This window comes from Podarcis tiliguerta, assembly GCF_965153285.1.
Source record: "Podarcis tiliguerta genome assembly, chromosome: 13".
Lineage (NCBI taxonomy): Eukaryota > Metazoa > Chordata > Lepidosauria > Squamata > Lacertidae > Podarcis > Podarcis tiliguerta.
In genome coordinates, this window is record NC_139546.1 from 4,621,493 (window position 1) to 4,639,612 (window position 18,120).

Genomic DNA, 18,120 nt, shown 5'->3' on the forward strand with positions numbered 1-18,120 from the left:
ATAACTCTGTATGGTAAGTTAAAGATTTATTAAATAAAATACAGGAGTTTTAAGCTGTTGTATGTTAACCACTTTGGGAATATTTGTATTAAGAGGAGGGTTTCTCCCTACCAGATTTAAAGATATATTATGAAGCATATCTGTTGGATTAAATTAGAAAACACAGATCTTTTAGATTTAGAAGGACATGACAGATTTGGTTGGCATGCGTATTTATGGTATAATAAAGCCAAAGTGCACAAAGGATTCCAGAACCATATAATAAGAAATGCAGTTTTAAAAGTATGGGAGAGATGTAAGGATTTACAGTGGTACCTCGGGTTAAGTACTTAATTCGTTGCAGAGGTCTGTTCTTAACCTGAAACTGTTCTTAACCTAAAGCACCACTTTAGCTAATGGGGCCTCCTGCTGCTGCTGCACCGCCGGAGCATGATTTCTGTTCTCATCCTGAAGCAAAGTTCTTAACCTGAAGCACTATTTCTGGGTTAGCAGAGTGTGTAACCTGAAGCATATGTAACCTGAAGCATATGTAACCCGAGGTCCCACTGTATAAGGGGTTCAATGAGTTTAAGTTATGAGTCAGTGTTATTAAAATCTCAGATGTTGGACAGGCATGGGTCACTTAGCTGGTTTGCAAGCTATAACCATTCTTGGGGAAAGTGTAATCTGGCCATATTATCCATGTCCTAACTAAAGTTAAGTTTTCAGTACTGTAATGCATTCCATGTGGGGTTCCCTTGGAAGACTGGAAAATTCAACTGATTCAGAACATGGCTTCCACTAGCGCAACGCTACAACGCTGTAGAATACTGGTTTACTGAAAGGAGAGCATTGGAATGTGGGGAGGAAAAAGTCAGTTCGGTGACAGTTGGGGAGAAGTAGCAGAGTAGAGCAGCTGAAGAGAAAGATAAGAGAAAGCAGTGGACTCGAGAAAGGGAGAGAGAGGCAAGTGGTTCAGAGTTCAACCAGTGGGAAAAATTGAGCTATAATAAGACACTGAAGACTATTATGTTTCAAGGGGACATCACTGATTAATTGCTCTTTACGGACTTTAAGGAGTCAAAGGATCTGAAAAGCTCTTGAACACCATGCTGCTATTTTATGCCTTTCGTTTTATTGGTGGTTTTTAAAATTGTGTGTGCTGCCTTGATAATTTGATTTGGAAGCATACCGCTGCGAGGTATTGGCATTGCCCTGCATCCCCACTTGGCCCCCATGCCACAGCTTATTCGCTATTTCTCTGCTCTTCCATCCTGGTTCTTTGTTGTGTACAGTGAAGGGCATAAAGAAGGTGCGTGGAAAGAGCCTCAAGACTGCTCCTGATCTCTTTATTTATTTGCTTGTTTGTTGAAGTCGTATACCACCCTTCACCCAAAGATCTCAGGCCAGTTCACAGCATAAAAATACAAATTAAAAACGCAAAATGCATAATAAAAACAAGAAAACAAGAAAACAAACCAATAACCACACCCTCCGGAAGCACATTTAACATGACATAAAATGTTATCAGCCAAGGCCTGGTTGAAGAGGAATGTTTTCACCTGGCCTAAAGATGTATAATGAAGGTGCCAGACAAGCCTCCTCGGGAGAGCATTCCACAAATGGGGAGCCACTGCAGAAAAGGCCTCTCCTTGTGTTGCCACCCTCTTGACCTCTTGTGGAGGAGGCCTGCAAAGAATGGCCCCAGGTCGGCTCATATTAGTATTATTTATTCAATTTATATACCGCCGTATACCCACAGGTCTCATATGGAGAAATATAGGATGGACAGGGTAACTGAACAGGGCACATATGCAAAGGCTTCCTTGCTTGTGATTTTCAAGCCATGCATGCAGATTGTCTTTCTAATGTAAATACGTATAGCAAACGGAGTGTGCTGATTTTTTGTTCTTGTCTTCAGATCAGAAACATGGAAACAAATCAGTGTCTGGATAACATGGCAAGGAAAGAAAATGAAAAAGTTGGCATTTTTAATTGTCACGGGATGGGTGGCAATCAGGTAACAATATAAAATTCCGAAAACTAAAATACTAGATTTTTAAACTGTATATAATTAGACAAGTCATTGTGTATGTGAATGTGAGAGTGCATATGTCTCTGTGTGTGCATGCATGAGCACTGTGTGTACATATGTGCCACAAAGTGTGGAGGAAATTAATGTTTTGGGGAGTGTGCGTGCATATGTCTGCATGACAGTATGCTTGCATGTGTGAGTGCATGTTTGAGTGTACAGTGTAATGCAAGAATGTATGCATCTGTATACATTCTCTGGTCCATGGGGTCATGAAGAGTCGGACACGACTAAACGACTAAACAACAACATGCATCTGTAGGACTTGTGTGTACATGTGTGATTGTATTTGTGCATATATGTGTGCACACAGATCTGTGTGTGTGAGACGGGGTGGGGGTGAGATATGTGGGGGAGTGAGAGAATGGAGGAGAAAGAGGAGTGTCCCCACTTATTTGTGCATTGGCCACTCCTCCTGCCAGGGGTATGTGGCTCCAGTCACTATTTCCCAAAGACAATGTGCCCCTTGACCTCAAAAAACAGTTCCACCGTTACTGGGAAGTAAGCCTTGTTAAATTCAGTGGGACTCATTTCAAAATGGAAATAGGATTGCACTGTACAACTTTTTTATAGTATGCTTTGATTCCTATAGGACTTGCTTGGAAGAATATTAATTTGACTGTTGTGAGGTTGCAAGCTTGTGCAGCTAGAGGGAGATCATCTTGTTTCATGCTGTAGACCTGTTTGTTTTAGGACATGGATGGGTGCTGTTGGGCAATATGGCGGGGAAAGTTGTGATTCCCCCTCAAAAAACTATTGCCCTGGAATGAAAGTTCTGCAGCGGCCCTGCCCTCTATCCAAGCACCCAGTAACTATATCTACCAGTAGTTTAAGAAACTCTTTTATCCAAAGAGATTAATTATTCTAAAGCTGTTGTCCATATGTGTACATTGAGGACAGGTTTAATGTTCAGAAAACATATAAAGTGGTATATAGCATGGTAATAACAGGCTATTGCTTTCCATCAAGGTTTTCTCATATACAGCCAACAAAGAAATCCGAACAGATGATTTGTGCTTAGATGTCTCCAAACTTAATGGTCCTGTCACAATGCTCAAGTGCCACCACTTAAAAGGCAATCAACTTTGGGAATATGATCCAGTGGTAAGTTGTCTTATGACTGAAGCTCAAGTGATTAGAAAATTCAGTGACTATAGATGTTGGTATAATTATAGTATTGTGGAGAATGTTGGTTGGAACTAGGAGATGGGAATAATAAATTAAGATAAGTAACATGATGTGTTGCAATTTTTAAACTGTGTTGGAATTAAAGCTGCTTTTTTAGTAATGAAGTTGTGTAAGCAAAGGAGATAATTCATTCCTGTGTCCCATGGATTACAAAGGACACACACACAAATTACAGCTGTACCCTAACAAATAACACTCCCTATTCCCCCCCCCCCAAACTGCAATGCTAGTTTTACCTGCTTTTCTCAAACTACAGTGATTCCTTGCATGATTAAAGGAAGCGCTGGCGGCCTTGGAGCTTGCAGTCACATCCTGTTTTGTTTTCCAAAGGGCCTGAACAAAAGGTACCAATGACCTTTTTGCTGGCCACTTGAATGCAAACCCTTTCCAACTCTTCCCCATTTCTCATTCTGCAGTGGTGCATTTAAATTTCTGTTACAGCAGCATCAAGGCAAAGTTAGAAATTGCTGTTAGAACATGGTTACAGGTTGGATTAAAATGTCGATTTGTATAAAAGATTTGATAGTCAATTTCTAGTAGTACGTTTTTAAATCTGTGGGCCCGTGGTCCATTTATTACAGTGCACCTGCTCTGAGTATGATTTTTGTTAGATATTACCTAGTGTTTTAAATTGGCCCTTTTTCTTGTTGACTTAAATCATGATTTAAGTCTATGCTAAGTCATTACTTTAAAACAAAAGCCCCCCTGCACTACATTGCAGTTTGAAACTTTATAGAGTTTCAAAAGCAGTGTGCACTGCAAGGGAGGCTGCTCGTGAAAGGAAACACGTAAAAAAAAAAAAATCCTAGACACCCTCCCACAAGCCCTTAAGAATCTTCAGTGGCGTTTCCAAGATACCTAAGAGGTACTGAGTTCCATATACAGTGGTGCCTCGCAAGATGAAAAGAATCCGTTCCGCGAGTCTCTTCGTCTAGCGGTTTTTTCGTCTTGCGAAGCAACCCTATTAGCGGTTTAGCGGATTAGCGGGATTAGCGCTATTAGCGGCTATTAAAGGCTTAAGGGATTAGCGGATTAGCCGCTAAAAGGCTATTAGCAGCTTAGCGCCTTAGAAAAAGGGGGTGGGGAGCGGAAAAAAATCTCAAGAATCGCAAGACATTTTCGTCTTGCGAAGCAAGCCCATAGAGAAATTCGTCCTGCGAAGTGCATTGAAAAACGGAAAACCCTTTCGTCTAGCGGGTTTTCCGTCTTGTGAGGCATTCGTCTTGCGGGGCACCACTGTATGCTCTCAAAGGATGTGGACCGCTTGGAGAGAGGAAAACACAACTATCCTTTTCCTAGCAGTGGTCGGTCCTAAATGAACCTACTGACTGGTGTGGATTATCTCTTCCTCTTCTAATTAAAATATACTTTTTTTTTCTCTCTTCCCTTTCCCCTCTCCCCCGCCAAAAAAAGAAATTAACCCTTTTGCATGTGAACAGTAACCAGTGCCTGGATAAAGCCACTGAAGAAGACAGCCAGGTACCCAGCATCAAAGACTGCAGTGGTGGCCGCTCTCAGCAGTGGCTTCTTCGTAACGTCACCCTTCCAGAAATATTCTGAAAGGAGTCAAAGAGGAGGATTGACTGGACTACCTCAGCAAGTACGTGGGCTACGTTTTTATGTAGCAAGCAAAGGCTGCAAGGTTTATTGGCCACTGGAGCAGATTTCTAAATCTTGAAGAGCCAGCCATCCTGGTGTTAAGGGTGTGGGACTACATGAGTACTTGTGAACCTGCGCACACTGATGTTTACAAGATTGAAAATAGTTCATCAAAGAATCATTTAATAGAACATTTGGACCGTGGAAAGAATCAAGGAAATATGCACTCTGGAGAGTGGCACAACTGAGTTCTCTTGTACATCAGCAGCCTTGACCAAAGGTGCTGTTACAAAGATTCTTTTACAAGGTTTAATGTTAACCAAGGTATCAAACATAAATGCAAATATAAATGGAGAAGTTTTAATATCACAAGAGGGGGGGAAATCACTGAAGCAAGAATCAGGGTTCAGAGGCAAAAAACAAAAACAAATCAGAACTATATAAGAAGTACAATTTGTAATACTAAATATCAGATTTATATGTAGATTTTTTACTTCGGTGGGGGGGGGGGAATAACCAAGTGAGACACAATTTCTGTTCAATTGTGTGGTAGTCCATTAATATCCTTTTTTCCTCCCCTGATGGGTCTTGAGCTTATTAGGAGCAAAAGTAAAATTGAGTATAAATAAAATTGGCTCTTTGAATGTCAGTTCAACATTTTTAAACTTTCATTTTGGCTTGCAGGCTGTTGGAACTGTTAATACATCTTTTTTTTATGATCTGAAAACTGGAGATGCATCCTTTGATGTGACTTGCTATTTCAGTTGTACTTGGGTCAATCAGCTTTTGACCTTCCATCACCAACTTAAGAATTTGTTAGTAAAATCTGTTAACTTGACTGATAATGCTTAATGGCCAACTCTCTTACTACTGTACTACAGGTTTTGTTTTCACAGCAATAAATCTTTCATTTTTTGACTCCAGTCAGAGCCTACAAATATTGCTTATTCAGGTAATAAGTAGTTGACAACTGAATGTTTCTTGAAAACATTTTTCCACTCCATACTTTGATTGCATTCATATTTAGATTGCATTTTTTGAATTGTAATGTTGATCTGCTTTTTTTTCCTAATAAAATCTAAAGAAACCTGTAGAAATGGCCTTTTAAAAATTGATGTAACTGAAGGCCCTATGATTTGCTGCTACATTAGTCCAGCATTTTGAACTTGAATAGCTTCTTTCAGCAACCTCTGAAAAATCAGAGCAGTGGGGAATGGGTAATATTATGGTTCCTAACATTCAAAATGAGCTGTCTTTTAAAGAAAGAAACATAGAAATGAATAGGATAATTTTGAAAAGATTGTGCAGTCCTGTTTCCATTCCAGTTGGTTATATGCTGCTTTGATCAGCCATTCTCTCCTTTTGAACCCATTATGTGACACATCTACAAAACAGAACCAGAAGGCTTTTCAACACAAAATGGGGAAGCTGTCCCCTCACAGTTCTCTCCATCATATCACTGTTATATGCAGTTTGAGTGGTAAGTGTTTTGTATAAATGTAAATCAACCATCCTAGTAATGTTCTCTTCAGTTAAATGTTAGCTAAGTAGTTGGAACTGAGGAACCTTGATATATGCTGCAGAGTTTTCCATGATATTTGCCTGAGTTGTTCATATCTACTATGTGCCTTTCAGATGTGTAATTTGTTTGGTAATACCACAGAGACAAGAAAATGGTCTTCTAAACTAAAGCATACTTCTAGCAGTAAGAACTGCATGTGTTCCACATTAAGATGTGCACATAAAAAGCAGGGGGGCTATTAGGCCAGGAATAACCTGCAGTTGCTCTAGAATGTTGCTTGTTTTCTTATTTCTGCATCCTGTCCTTCTAGGAACCCAGTAAGTTTGAAAGAGGTTTGCATCTCGGCAATGTTTTAGCTACTGCCAGATACTGCTCGTCCTAATCCTATGTTTACTCATAACTCAATTTGATGACATGTACTTGATAGCAGTCTTAATGTTGCTAAAGCAGTTAACTGCAATTGGGGGCAGTGGCTAGTCGAGGAATGTCCTTGAGTGAGAACAAAATAAAACCCTTTCTCCTGTAGGGATGTCTCCGTCCATCTCTCCACTGGCAGGAAGTTAAATGTTATAGAGAATACAACTTGGGGGCTGAGACTACCCCCTTCAGTTCTACTTCCTGCCGGCTGCTCCAGGCACAGCAAAAGAGAAGAGGCGGGCATGCCATTTGAGAAGGGATTTTTCATTTGTTCTTCCTTGTCTGTTTATTCCTGGCTTCCCTTCTGTTACTCCTGGTGGGTTTTAGCTTTCTCCCAGCTCCATGTAACATACAGATCTGAAGACTGGAATATGAGTTATGAACAAACAAAGCCAACTAATCTTGGATCCCATATACCTTCCTCCATTCTGATAAGCGTTTTCCTTAAAGTTTGTGTATGCCTCAAGCTGGTCGCTTCCTGATTTTGAAATGTGTAGCAGAGACATTGAATAGCTCACATTAAGTGAGGCCCAGTAAATGGGGACATAAGCCTTGGCCATTAGAAAAGTGGGACTGCATTGTTAGTTCCCGTGCTCCTTTTGAGATGAGTCTGAAACACCACGATTGGATCAATTCACCCTCTTTATTATGGACAATGACCAATATTCTGAAACTTTGGTGGTATTTTATATATTTGTACAAGCAAAACAAAATTGAAAACCATAGAAATAATAACTAATAACGATACCATACTATAGAACCCAGGCACAGAAAACAAAGTTGTAAGTCTTCTAAAATTAATTGCTGTTGAGTTTTTTTTACGCGGCAGCAAATATCTAACCAGAGATGGATGCATTCCGATGTAAAAGCAGTGCAGAAGCATAAAATGCACCTGATCGTACTGAGAAACTGTGTAAAAAAGATGCAATAAAAAAGTGATGCATAGGAACATGAGTTATTGATTCCGCCCCTCCAGATTAAAATGAGTATTTATGTTGACGGGGGATTTTTTTGGAACCTCCCCTGCAGAACTGCTGATGGAAGAATATTCAAATGTAAAGGCTTAGCAATGTTTTTGAGCAGAGAGCACATAAAGGTAGTTCCCTGGTTTATAGGACTGAAGTTAGTTAGCATGCTATTTGAGCTTAAGCCTATAGCCTCTTGGCATTCAACACTAGCAATATGCTCTGTGGGTATTGCTCTGGCAGATTCATACCCCATAGGGATAAGGTAAACCCAGTGGAGTCTTGGTGTTATCTGCTGCACCATGGGGGCGGGGCATGCTGGAGGGCGGGGCAACGCTGGAACAGTGTCTCTCCACCTGGAGGGCAGCTGAGTGGAATGGGGCATGTGTGCGCTGGCACACCTTGCAAGAGCCGCATCGTCTCTCAGGTGCCCTCCAGGTGGAGGGTGGCTGAGGCAGAGGGATAGGTGTTCACCCACCGCATCTCCCTCAGCTGCCCTCCACCTGGAGGCCAGCACATACTGGTTGCGTCCATGTCAGACACCCTCTGGTGGTTGTGGGGACGCAGTAGATTGGCACGCTGTGAGCCCAGCCCCAGGCCACACTGCTCTTGGGAGTGGTGCACTGGGCTCTGGTGTGCCGAGGCTTGTGCGCCTGCAAAGGTAAGAGCTGCTGGGGGTGCCCAGTCTCCCCGCCTCCCCTAGTTATGCTACTGGGTAAACCACGGAAAAGCCCTAACACTGCAACTTCACAGTCAAATATTTTATCCAAGCTGACTGAAAACATGCTGCCAAGGATCAGGATCAGCAGGAGAGCAATAAGCATTTTTCCTCCACTGTAAAAACCAGCTCACTGAATTGGACCAATGGTCCCATCTCAGATTATATGGGCAGGTACCCATCAAAAGTGGCAGTGCTGTGAGCACCACTGCTCATAATGATTCATTACTAACTATTCTTTCACCTTTTAATGAGGGTGAAAGAGGAGAGCACAAAATATGGTCTGAAGCTCAACATCAAAAAAACGAAGATCATGGCCACTGGGCCCATCACCTCCTGGCAAATAGAAGGGGAAGAAATGGAGGCAGTGAGAGATTTTACTTTCTTGGGCTACATGATCACTGCAGATGGTGCCAGCAGCCACAAAATTGGGAGAAAGGTGATGGCAAACCTAGACAGCATCTTAAAAAGCAGAGACATCACCTTGCCAACAAAGGTCCGCATAGTAAAAGCCATGGTTTTCCCGGTAGTAATGTATGGAAGCGAGAGCTGGACCATAAAGAAGGCTGATCGCCGAAGAATTGATGCTTTTGAATTATGGTGCTGGAGGAGACTCTTGAGAGTCCCATGGACTGCAAGAAGATCAAAAGCATCCATTCTTAAGGAAATTAGCCCTGAGTGCTCACTGGAAGGACAGATCCTGAAGCTGAGGCTCCAATACTTTGGCCACCTCATGAGAAGAGAAGACTCCCTGGAAAAGACCCTGATGTTGGGAAAGATGGAAGGCACAAGGAGAAGGGAACGACAGAGGACGAGATGGTTGGACAGTGCTCTCGAAGCTACAAACATGAGTCTGACCAAACTGCGGGAGGGAGTGGAAGACAGGAGTGCCTGGCGTGCTCTGGTCCATGGGGTCACGAAGAGTCTGACACGACTAAACAACAACAACAAATTCTTTATTAGTAGAACTACTACTATTTTTAAAAGGTCACGTTTCCTCAGACTGACCTAAGATTGGATAGGCTAATGGGCAAGGCATTTTCCTCCATAGTAGATGGTGTATACAGTATGAGTTGATGTTTCCTTGGGAAAACCCCAGGTTCAAAGGTCCACCAAGTTGTAAAGTTCACTGTGGGTGGCCTTAGGCCACATAAGGAGCCTAACCTACTTTGTTGTGTTCTTGTGAGGTTAAAACTGCACTCAGTTGCTTCAGGGCAGGGCAGAATGCACAGGGAATAAAATGCCTGTCATTTTTTGGTTTTGCTTCTGTGACCCTTTGTTATGGGTGGCATCTACCATGCTCTATAATTAAGGCAAGAGAGCACTTGCCATTACAAAGAAAGGAAAGTTTCATTTCATTCTATGATGCATGTTTCAGAAATAACAGGCCTGTCTGCATAATCCCTGCTTTAACTGCCGCAGTTCAGCAACACTGGTCTGTAGCTGCATGGGTGCAAGTAATAGCTGGAGGTGGAGAAGGAGTCCTTTAAAAAAGAAAGGGTGCCCAAGAGATGAGATAAAGACTTAGAGTCGTACCCCTAAGGAAGGGGGGGGGGGCTGAGAAACAAAGATCCCACAATAGCATACTAAGCACCATTCATGTATGAAAGGGAAATCCATACCTGCAAACAGCCAATAGGCACATGTATGTGTTTACTGTAAGCCATGCTGTCAGTACTGTGAAGTTGCATGTACTCCATAAAGTGCGAACTTACTCTTCAGGTTTAGATATGGCTGCAGGTTATGCATTTTGCTGAACCTGTAAGAAGAGTAGCTGCCTTGAGAAGAATGTGATCCAAGTAGCACAAGTCATAAAGCAGTTGATAGCAAGGCCTTCAATTCAGCAGTAGGAAGTCAGTGCTTATTATGTTTTGTGCAAAAGTAGGGCATTTATTTGATGAAAGACCACTTTGCCAATTAATCATTTGGTGTTGTATGGATTCACCCATTAAGGGCACGTGCTGCAACTCCTCCGTAAAGGATAAGTGACCCAGCACACATGGCCCCAAATGCATTTCGCTTTTCTCTCTAGTGTTACCCATTCTCTTCCACAACGGACGGTAGAGAACACATTCTCACAACATCTGCAGTGATTGAGATGCTGCTGCCACGGCAGCACCAGATGAGTTGTCCAATGCAACATGGACTCCAGTGTTGTGGGATCAGTTTCAGCCAACGCAGCCTGATGATCAATTTTAAACTCTGCTTTTACTGCTTTGATTATTAATGAACAGTGGTATACAATTTTTATAACCAAATAAATAATTAGGATCCTAACTTCTTAAGAGAGGGAACAGGTTCTACCGTTTTGTTTTATTGATCCGGAACTGTTCAACCTATAGGACGAAAGGGGATAGCTTGGTTTTCAGTAGCCATCCATCTGCATAAGCTCTGAAAGACTGAAAACGAATAGATTTTGATATAATGAAGGCCAATTATATAACAAAATCCGGAGTTCTGGAATTGTCTGCCTCCTACTAAACTAAAAAGTCCCAATTGAATTTTGCACAAAGGGAAGGCGACTTACAATAGAACTATACAAAGTAGTAAGTACATTACATCATTATGAATTGAGTACAGGGATGGCTTGTGCTGGAGTTAATATTGGCTACAAACACCAGCCACAGCAAGCTGTTTATACTGCCATCCTGTGAAACTGGTGGTGTTTGATCAGCTGTTTGGTTTTCCCCCTAATTAATGCAGATGGTTTAAGCTATTTTTTATTGGTTTCTCAACAAGCTCTTGGAGCAACCTTCTCCAACATCATACCGTTGGTTAAAAGTTCATTCTCTTCTCTCTAAATGAGTACTCGGTACTATTTTGGTGTTTGCTGCAGACTCCATTTCATTGCTATTGCACTTGGCTCCGAGCTGTAAAATAACAAAATACCATGGCTGTGTGATTGGAGGTTTTAATTACATTAAATATATTTTAAAGCCAAAATGTCTATAAACTAGTTCAGTGCTAATGAAGTGACAGCTTTCTGCACACAAGCCAAAATAGTCACAGAAAGTGTGTCCATTTTAAGGAATGTATGCCACTTTGATCTTCTTTGGTACCTCTATTTTGAGGGGCTTTGCCAGAGGACTCAGTTCAACATCTACCCTCTAGGCTAGCAGAAGTTAACTGTTCACCAGGGCCCTGCCACTTAGTAAAGTGTATCTCATAGCTGCCACTTCAAATGTCCCAAAGTCTGAGAACTCGAAAGGTTGCAATATTATTTTGAAATACTTCTCTTGCCTCGTCATTGAGGACAAGATCCATTTAATTAAAGTGCATTTAAAACTATCAGTTCTTTGCTTTCCCTGAAACCCTGAAGAACAGAAAGAAGCACAATCTAAAAATGGCTGGTGCAGGACTCAGAAAAGGAGATAAACCTCCTGGTTTATTTGAGCTTCAGCTGCTACCCACCAAGTTTCCTGCTTTTTTCCCTCTCCTCCCTCAAAAAATAGCAGGAGATGAGACCTCTCATAGCACCTTTCAAGGCAGGCAGAAGAGCTTCACCTGGCCATGAAGACACCTGCCAGAGACAACAGGCCTGTTCATGGCCTCTTGCCCATCCAAGAAAAGAGGGATTTGAAGCTTCTGTCTCACCCACAAACCTTTTCCCCCTTCAGACCTTACTTTTTCCTACCTAGATATGTGAACCACATCTATTTTTGCAGCAGCTAATGATACATTAACATTCAGACTGAAACAGCTTGAAATTAGGTCACAGTTTTCAATATTGTCTATTAGAAATCTACCTTTTAGAGAATATACTGATTTATTGTATGACTCTTAATAGCTGGTCTGTACAATTTTGTACCCCAGCTTTAGAGTACCATATAGGTTCAGGTTTAGTTCCCGGTGTGGTGAGTGCGAGAAAGAATCCCCAATTGTCACTAATGTAAGTCACTTGTACACATACCATGAACATGATAAAATAAAATAATGAGGCATGAGCAATCAATTCCTTTTCTATATGCTTGTTAGCAACAATAACTTTTTAAAAATCTGGCTGAAAAAATTAGTGGGCTGAAAGTGAGGTAAAGCCCTAAATGGCCTCGGTCCAGTATACCTGAAGGAGCGTCTCCACCTCCGTTGTTCTGCCCGGACACCGAGGTCCAGTGCTGAGGGTCTTCTGGCTGTGAGAAGCCAAGTTACAGGGAACCAGGCAGAGGGCCTTCTTGGTAGTGGCACCCGCCCTGTCGAACACCCTCCCACCAGATGTCAAAGAGAAAAATAACTACCAAACTTTTAGAAGACATCTGAAGGCAGCCCTGTTTAGGGAAGCTTTTAATGTTTAACAGACTACTGTATTTTAGTGTTCTGTTGGAAGCCACCCAGAGTGGCTGGGGAAGCCCAGCCAGATGGGCGGGGTATAAATAATAAATTATTATATTATTACTATTTGAATGACACAGTTCACTTATTTTCTCATCTCTTTCCTCAACTGAAGGTGGTCTCCTTTGTTTTGGCTGCCATCGCTGAGGTAGAGCCCACCCCAAAGCTCTAAGAGAGATCAGTCCACTGGGGTGAGGGGGCAAGTGGGAAAGCTGATAGCAGTACCAACACTTTCTATAAATTGAGACACCTCATAATAAAGTTACACTGTTAAGCCCCCTGTCTTCTGAAGGCTGGATTTGTCAACTTTTATGACAACACGTCAGGATATATTGAAATGAAGCTGGCTACTTAAAGCAGAATAGAGCAGCGTTAAAAGTAGACAAACCTAAGTTGTCAGCCAGTGTTTTCCTGTCCGCTGCAGGCACCGAATAAACCAATTCAACCGTAGAACAACACACTTCCCTGTGCATCAGGTTTGCTCCTCTCTGGTTTCTTTATTTACCTGTGTCCTGTTTTCCATCCAGGGCACAATGCACAATCATTTTACCCATTCAACTGCACGTAGCAGGCAGCTTGAACTTTCTTTTCAGGTAGACAAATACTGCGGAAAACATCAGCATTATTGCCTGACAACCTTGGATGCTTCTGCCAGCCCAATATTTAACCAAATAGGTTCCTTCTCAAGTGGCATTTTGTAATTTAGAAAAATTGCTAATCCTCAAGGTGCAGGAATAAAACTGCTAGCACATTTAAATATTGGGTCACACAAGCCGTTTTAAGTACTTTGTATGCTCAAAAGCATGTCAAAGTGCAAGTAGATAAATAGGTACCACTCCGGTGGGAAGGTAAATGGCGTTTCCGTGTGCTGCTCTAGTTCACCAGAAGCGGCTTAGTCATGCTGGCCACATGACCTGGAAAAACTGTGGACAAATGCCGGCTCCCTCAACCAGTAAAGCGAGATGAGCGCTGCAACCCCAGGGTCGTTTGCGACTGGACTTAACTGTCAGGGGTCCTTTACCTTTTTATGCTTGCACCAACACCTTGAATTGGTAGTGTCAGGGAACTGCCATCAGAGCGGGAGGCGGAGAGGAGACTCCAGGACGATGGCTGAGAGGGTCCCAGTAGGGAGAGAGGTAGCCCATCCGCTGGGGAAGGAAATCAGCGTAACACCAGTGGAGAAGGGGGGCAGATGGGGGAATCGGAGAGGTGGCTCCAGGACTCTTCGCAGGAGACCAGCGGAGAGGGCACTAGTTCTCCGCTGCCCACACCCACTTTGCGCAGAAAACTTCCGTGCAGGCAAAGGGGGAGGAGACTGGGCGTCAAACAGCTTTTATGCTGGAAGAGGTTTAAGAAACGCCCACTGACGGATTCTGCCAGTGACTGAGGCAGCCACGGAACTTGAGGCTGTCCAGACAGAAAGGGTTCAACCAGGCAACCTAGCCAGGAGTAACGGCAACTTACGCACGAGCAACCCCTAGAACCATTACAGGTAGCTCGCTGGTAGCCAGTGCAGCACATTCACAGCCACTGGCACCATGATGGTCCCATCAGGCTTCTCCACTTAGCAGCCTAGCGGCTGTAGTCTACATTGCCTGCAGCTCTGGGTCGCCTTCATGGAACACCTTCCCCCCATCTTATTACAACTGACACCAGGCTATCCGAGTCCAGGGAAACCAAGATGATCAAGGGTCTTGAAACCAAGCCTGATGAGAAAGGGATTGGGCTGTTGGGTGTGCTTAGCCTGGAAACGACACTGAGAGGCCATACAATAGCCCACCTTCAAATCTCTAAAGGGTGGAATGATGGGAAGTTTTGCTTCTGCCTAGAATGTTCAGTTCATATTGAATTCATGAAACATCGTACCCTGACCTGTTCTTAATGCATGGTTAACCACATCTATGAATGCGATGGTTATGCCATTTTAAGTTTTGCTATATCAATCACTAGTCTAATAAGGAGTATATCAATCATTAGTAATAGTTTAATAGGGAGGTTTTTATACCTGTCCAGCGCTGTGTTCCTTTCCCAACCTTTAATCTATTGATGATTAATGCTTATATGCAACCCTTGCATTGTCTTTGTGTTAACCAATCAGCAACAAGCACATACGTGGCAATGCTGTAATATTCAATAAAAGGGACTCCCCAAGACATGCTCGGCAGATGCCTCCCGTATGACACTTGTCACTCGTCTGTCGTTTATTTCAACCCAACAGTGGAAGATGAAGGAAGCTCGTTTTCACCTGCTCTGGAGGCTAGGACCTGAACCATTGGATTCATGTTACAAGAAAAGAGATTCCAACTAAATACCAAGAATAACTTTCTGCCAATAAGAGCTGTTCGACAGTGGAACAGACTCCCTTGTGGGCTCTCCTTGGAGGTTTTTAAGCAGAGGTTGGGTGGCCATCTGTCATGGAGGATCTAGCTGAGATTCTTGCATTTCAGGGGGTTGAACTAGATGATCCTATGGGTCCCTTCCAACGCTACAATTCTACTGCTTAGAGGTTTCTTGGATTAAGCAGCTTATAATATATTTTTTAAAAAATAATTAATTATGGGCAGCTTGAACCTCCTTTATGAGGATATACTTGTGGAAACAGTGGCTTTTATTACCTCTGTTAATCAAAGCAGAACAGAAGCACAGCTCCAGCCCTGAAAAGTTTAACAACTTCATTTTATAGGTGGCATAGCCACCTTTGCATTGTTCTGAGCAAGCAACATGCCTTTTGAGTTATTTTCCCTAAAATGGACTTCTTATTGTGCAAATTGGTTTACAACTCTCATTTTTGCCCGCTTCCTTCCGGGTGGGTGTGGGTTTTGACGAAGAAAAAGAATTATCATAGCTCAAAATGGTTCTACTGAAATAAGTGCTTTGGTCAAACTCATTAGTATGTTTCATGTTGGGGCAGGATCTTACCACCAGGTATGTTGTTTTATTCCCCACCACCACCTTCCTTTGTAGATATGCTGGTTGCTTGGCCAGCAGTTGATAGGGTCTAGCCTGGTCTCGGGCCTAAGTTCCTGATAAGGAATTGCTGCTTTGTTAGAATTTGTTAGATTTTCTTTGTTAGAAAATCCTTACATGTTTCCCTTGAATTTCAAGTGGAGATAGGTCTCACTGTTTGTTACTGTATGTACGCAAATCTAATGTGCACCTCAATTTGAAAAGCATCCTGATTTGGTCCTTTGTGGATAACCAACTAACTTAAGTCATATCTCTCTGCCCTTTCCTGAACTTGTGTGCCTTTGGCTAAAATGAAAAGACCTCATGCTTTCCATTCAATTACAAAAAGAAATGCTGTGTTTTTTTGGGGAAAGGTCAGCTTGCTAATACATGCTTTAAACTTTCTGATGGTTTTCAGGCACGCAGGAAACTTGCATATGCTGGGTTTTAACTGTACTCTAAGTTTTAATCAGAGAAACAAATAAAATAATGGTTCCTCTTAGTTCTCTGGCTAGTATATCCCAGCTGGAAATACAACCTACCTAACCTAATAAAATATTTTCTCTGTGTTTAAATTTTTATTTTGAATACAGTGGTACCTCGGGTTACATACGCTTCGGTTACAGACTCCGCTAACCCAGAAATATTACCTCGGGCTAAGAACTTTGCTTCACGATGAGAACAGAAATCGTGTGGTAGCAGCGGGAGGCCCCATTAGCTAAAGTGGTGCTTCAGGTTAAGAACAGTTTCAGGTTAAGAACGGACCTCCAGAATGAATTAAGTTCTTAACCTGAGGTACCACTGTAATAAAATGGGCGGGGGCAAAGATGGCTAATCAAGCCAACATGCATGCAAGTTTAGATTGCATTTCTACATAGCAACAGCTGATTGATGAATCTTCAGAAACCCCTCTCAAAGCACCATCTTGCACAGTACTTTGGAAGGGGCTTTGTAAGCAAGACATTCGCAGAGCCCTTTGCAAAGTCTTATCTTGCAAAGCTCCTGCAAAACAGGGTGAATGTTCTGCCAAGCAACTGACAAGTGGCCGGCTCTGCCAACCTGTCAAACTTGCTCTGCAAGAGGTGGGGCAGACCCGGTTCTCACCACAGATTTAGATATTCTGAGTAGCACCAAACACCCGTTTCCAGATGAAAGAACCAGGGGAACGAACTCCAACCCTCCAGTCTCCATGCTGCTCATTCGCACTGCCCAGAATGTCTAACCAGGGCTGCATGCTCTCAGTCCAGCATGTATGTATGTACGTGTGTGTGTGTGTGTGTGAGAGAGAGAGAGAGAGAGAGAGAGAGAGAGATTCTTCATATCTAAGAACACAAAAAGGAGTCCAGGCCAAGGGACAATCAGAAGCCAGCATCCTTTTTCCACCAGTGGTCAGCTAGATACTTCTGACAAGTCCAGAAAGAGGGCACGAACAGCCCTCCCCTGCTGTTTTCCTAAAGCAGCCAATATTTAGAGGTACACTGTCCCTGAACTTGGAGGCTCCACTGAGATCTACCCACCCGGGAAGAATGGCAGATGAAGTTGATGGACTACATGGAACTGGCGGAAATGACTGGCAGAATCCGAGACCAGGGAGAGGAGTCGGTGGAAGAAGACTGGAAAAAGTTTAAAGATTATCTACAGAAATACTGCAAAATTAATGAATGTTAAAATGTTGGAATGAAGTTATATGGCTTCAGTAGAAATGTTATAAGGATTTAAGTATAAATAGATTAATGGAATTTTAAAAGTAAAATAAGGTTAGAATATATTAAGATAATTACTTGGCGGATAACAGAGGAAGATGGAAAGGAATTGCTGAAACATTTGACAGAAGTAGAATACAAAAAGGGAGGTGTGAGGAGGTCGGTGAAACAAGTAAATGAAAGATATGGCCAGTAGCAGCAGATAGATCATCCTATGTCCTACATATATTGGCCAAGCTCATAAGGATGTGTAAATCAGTAGCAAGCACCACAACCTAGGGAGCAGCTAGGGAACGGTAGAGGAAATTCTGTTGCTGTGTTTGCTGCTCTTAACAAGGTCAGTGTAAAAGGCTAGAAAACCTTTTACCAAAATGTGCAAGTAGAGGAGTGCATTTGCACACACAATCTCAACACTTAGCAAACCAGCTACATTTACAAGTCCAATATACCAAAGCCATCCATACAATTTCCCCAAATACTGATTCCAAACTCCCGTTTAAAACACAGAGCCCAAGTACCACTTCTGAAGCCCTAATGTAGAACTTTGATCACTGGGAAGGGAATATAAGTACAGTATTTAATTATTGTTGTAACAGTGAAGTGATACTACACTTTAACTGCATCCTCTAATGTCTCAGAAGGTAGATTTGAGTTGGTAGGATGGA

General features: G+C 42.4%; 1 protein-coding gene and 2 long non-coding RNA genes across 10 annotated transcripts in view; 2 read left to right on the forward strand and 1 right to left on the reverse strand.

Annotated features, from left to right (window-relative positions):
* GALNT1 (polypeptide N-acetylgalactosaminyltransferase 1) overlaps positions 1 to 5,955 on the forward strand; it is a 538,911-nt gene extending 532,956 nt beyond the window's left edge. For all 3 annotated transcript variants that reach the window (XM_083407766.1, XM_083407764.1, XM_083407765.1), the window contains 3 exons: positions 1,901 to 1,999; positions 3,041 to 3,175; positions 4,673 to 5,955. In XM_083407766.1, the coding sequence (XP_083263892.1) occupies positions 1,901 to 1,999; positions 3,041 to 3,175; positions 4,673 to 4,819 (381 nt within the window). In that variant the 3' untranslated portion in view covers positions 4,820 to 5,955. The remainder of the gene's footprint in view (positions 1 to 1,900; positions 2,000 to 3,040; positions 3,176 to 4,672) is intronic.
* Positions 1 to 7,746, forward strand: part of LOC310661727 — a 210,944-nt gene extending 203,198 nt beyond the window's left edge. The window contains exon 2 of the long non-coding RNA XR_014504106.1: positions 7,524 to 7,746. This is a non-coding gene — a long non-coding RNA (uncharacterized lncRNA). The remainder of the gene's footprint in view (positions 1 to 7,523) is intronic.
* LOC310661665 overlaps positions 1 to 18,120 on the reverse strand; it is a 103,914-nt gene that overhangs the window by 50,998 nt on the left and 34,796 nt on the right. For 2 of the 6 annotated variants that reach the window (XR_014504021.1, XR_014504022.1), the window contains one exon: positions 9,417 to 11,350. The exons of the other annotated variants lie outside the window; for them this stretch is intronic. This is a non-coding gene — a long non-coding RNA (uncharacterized lncRNA). Of the gene's footprint in view, positions 1 to 9,416; positions 11,351 to 18,120 lie in introns of those variants that run through there. 6 annotated transcript variants of the gene reach the window in all.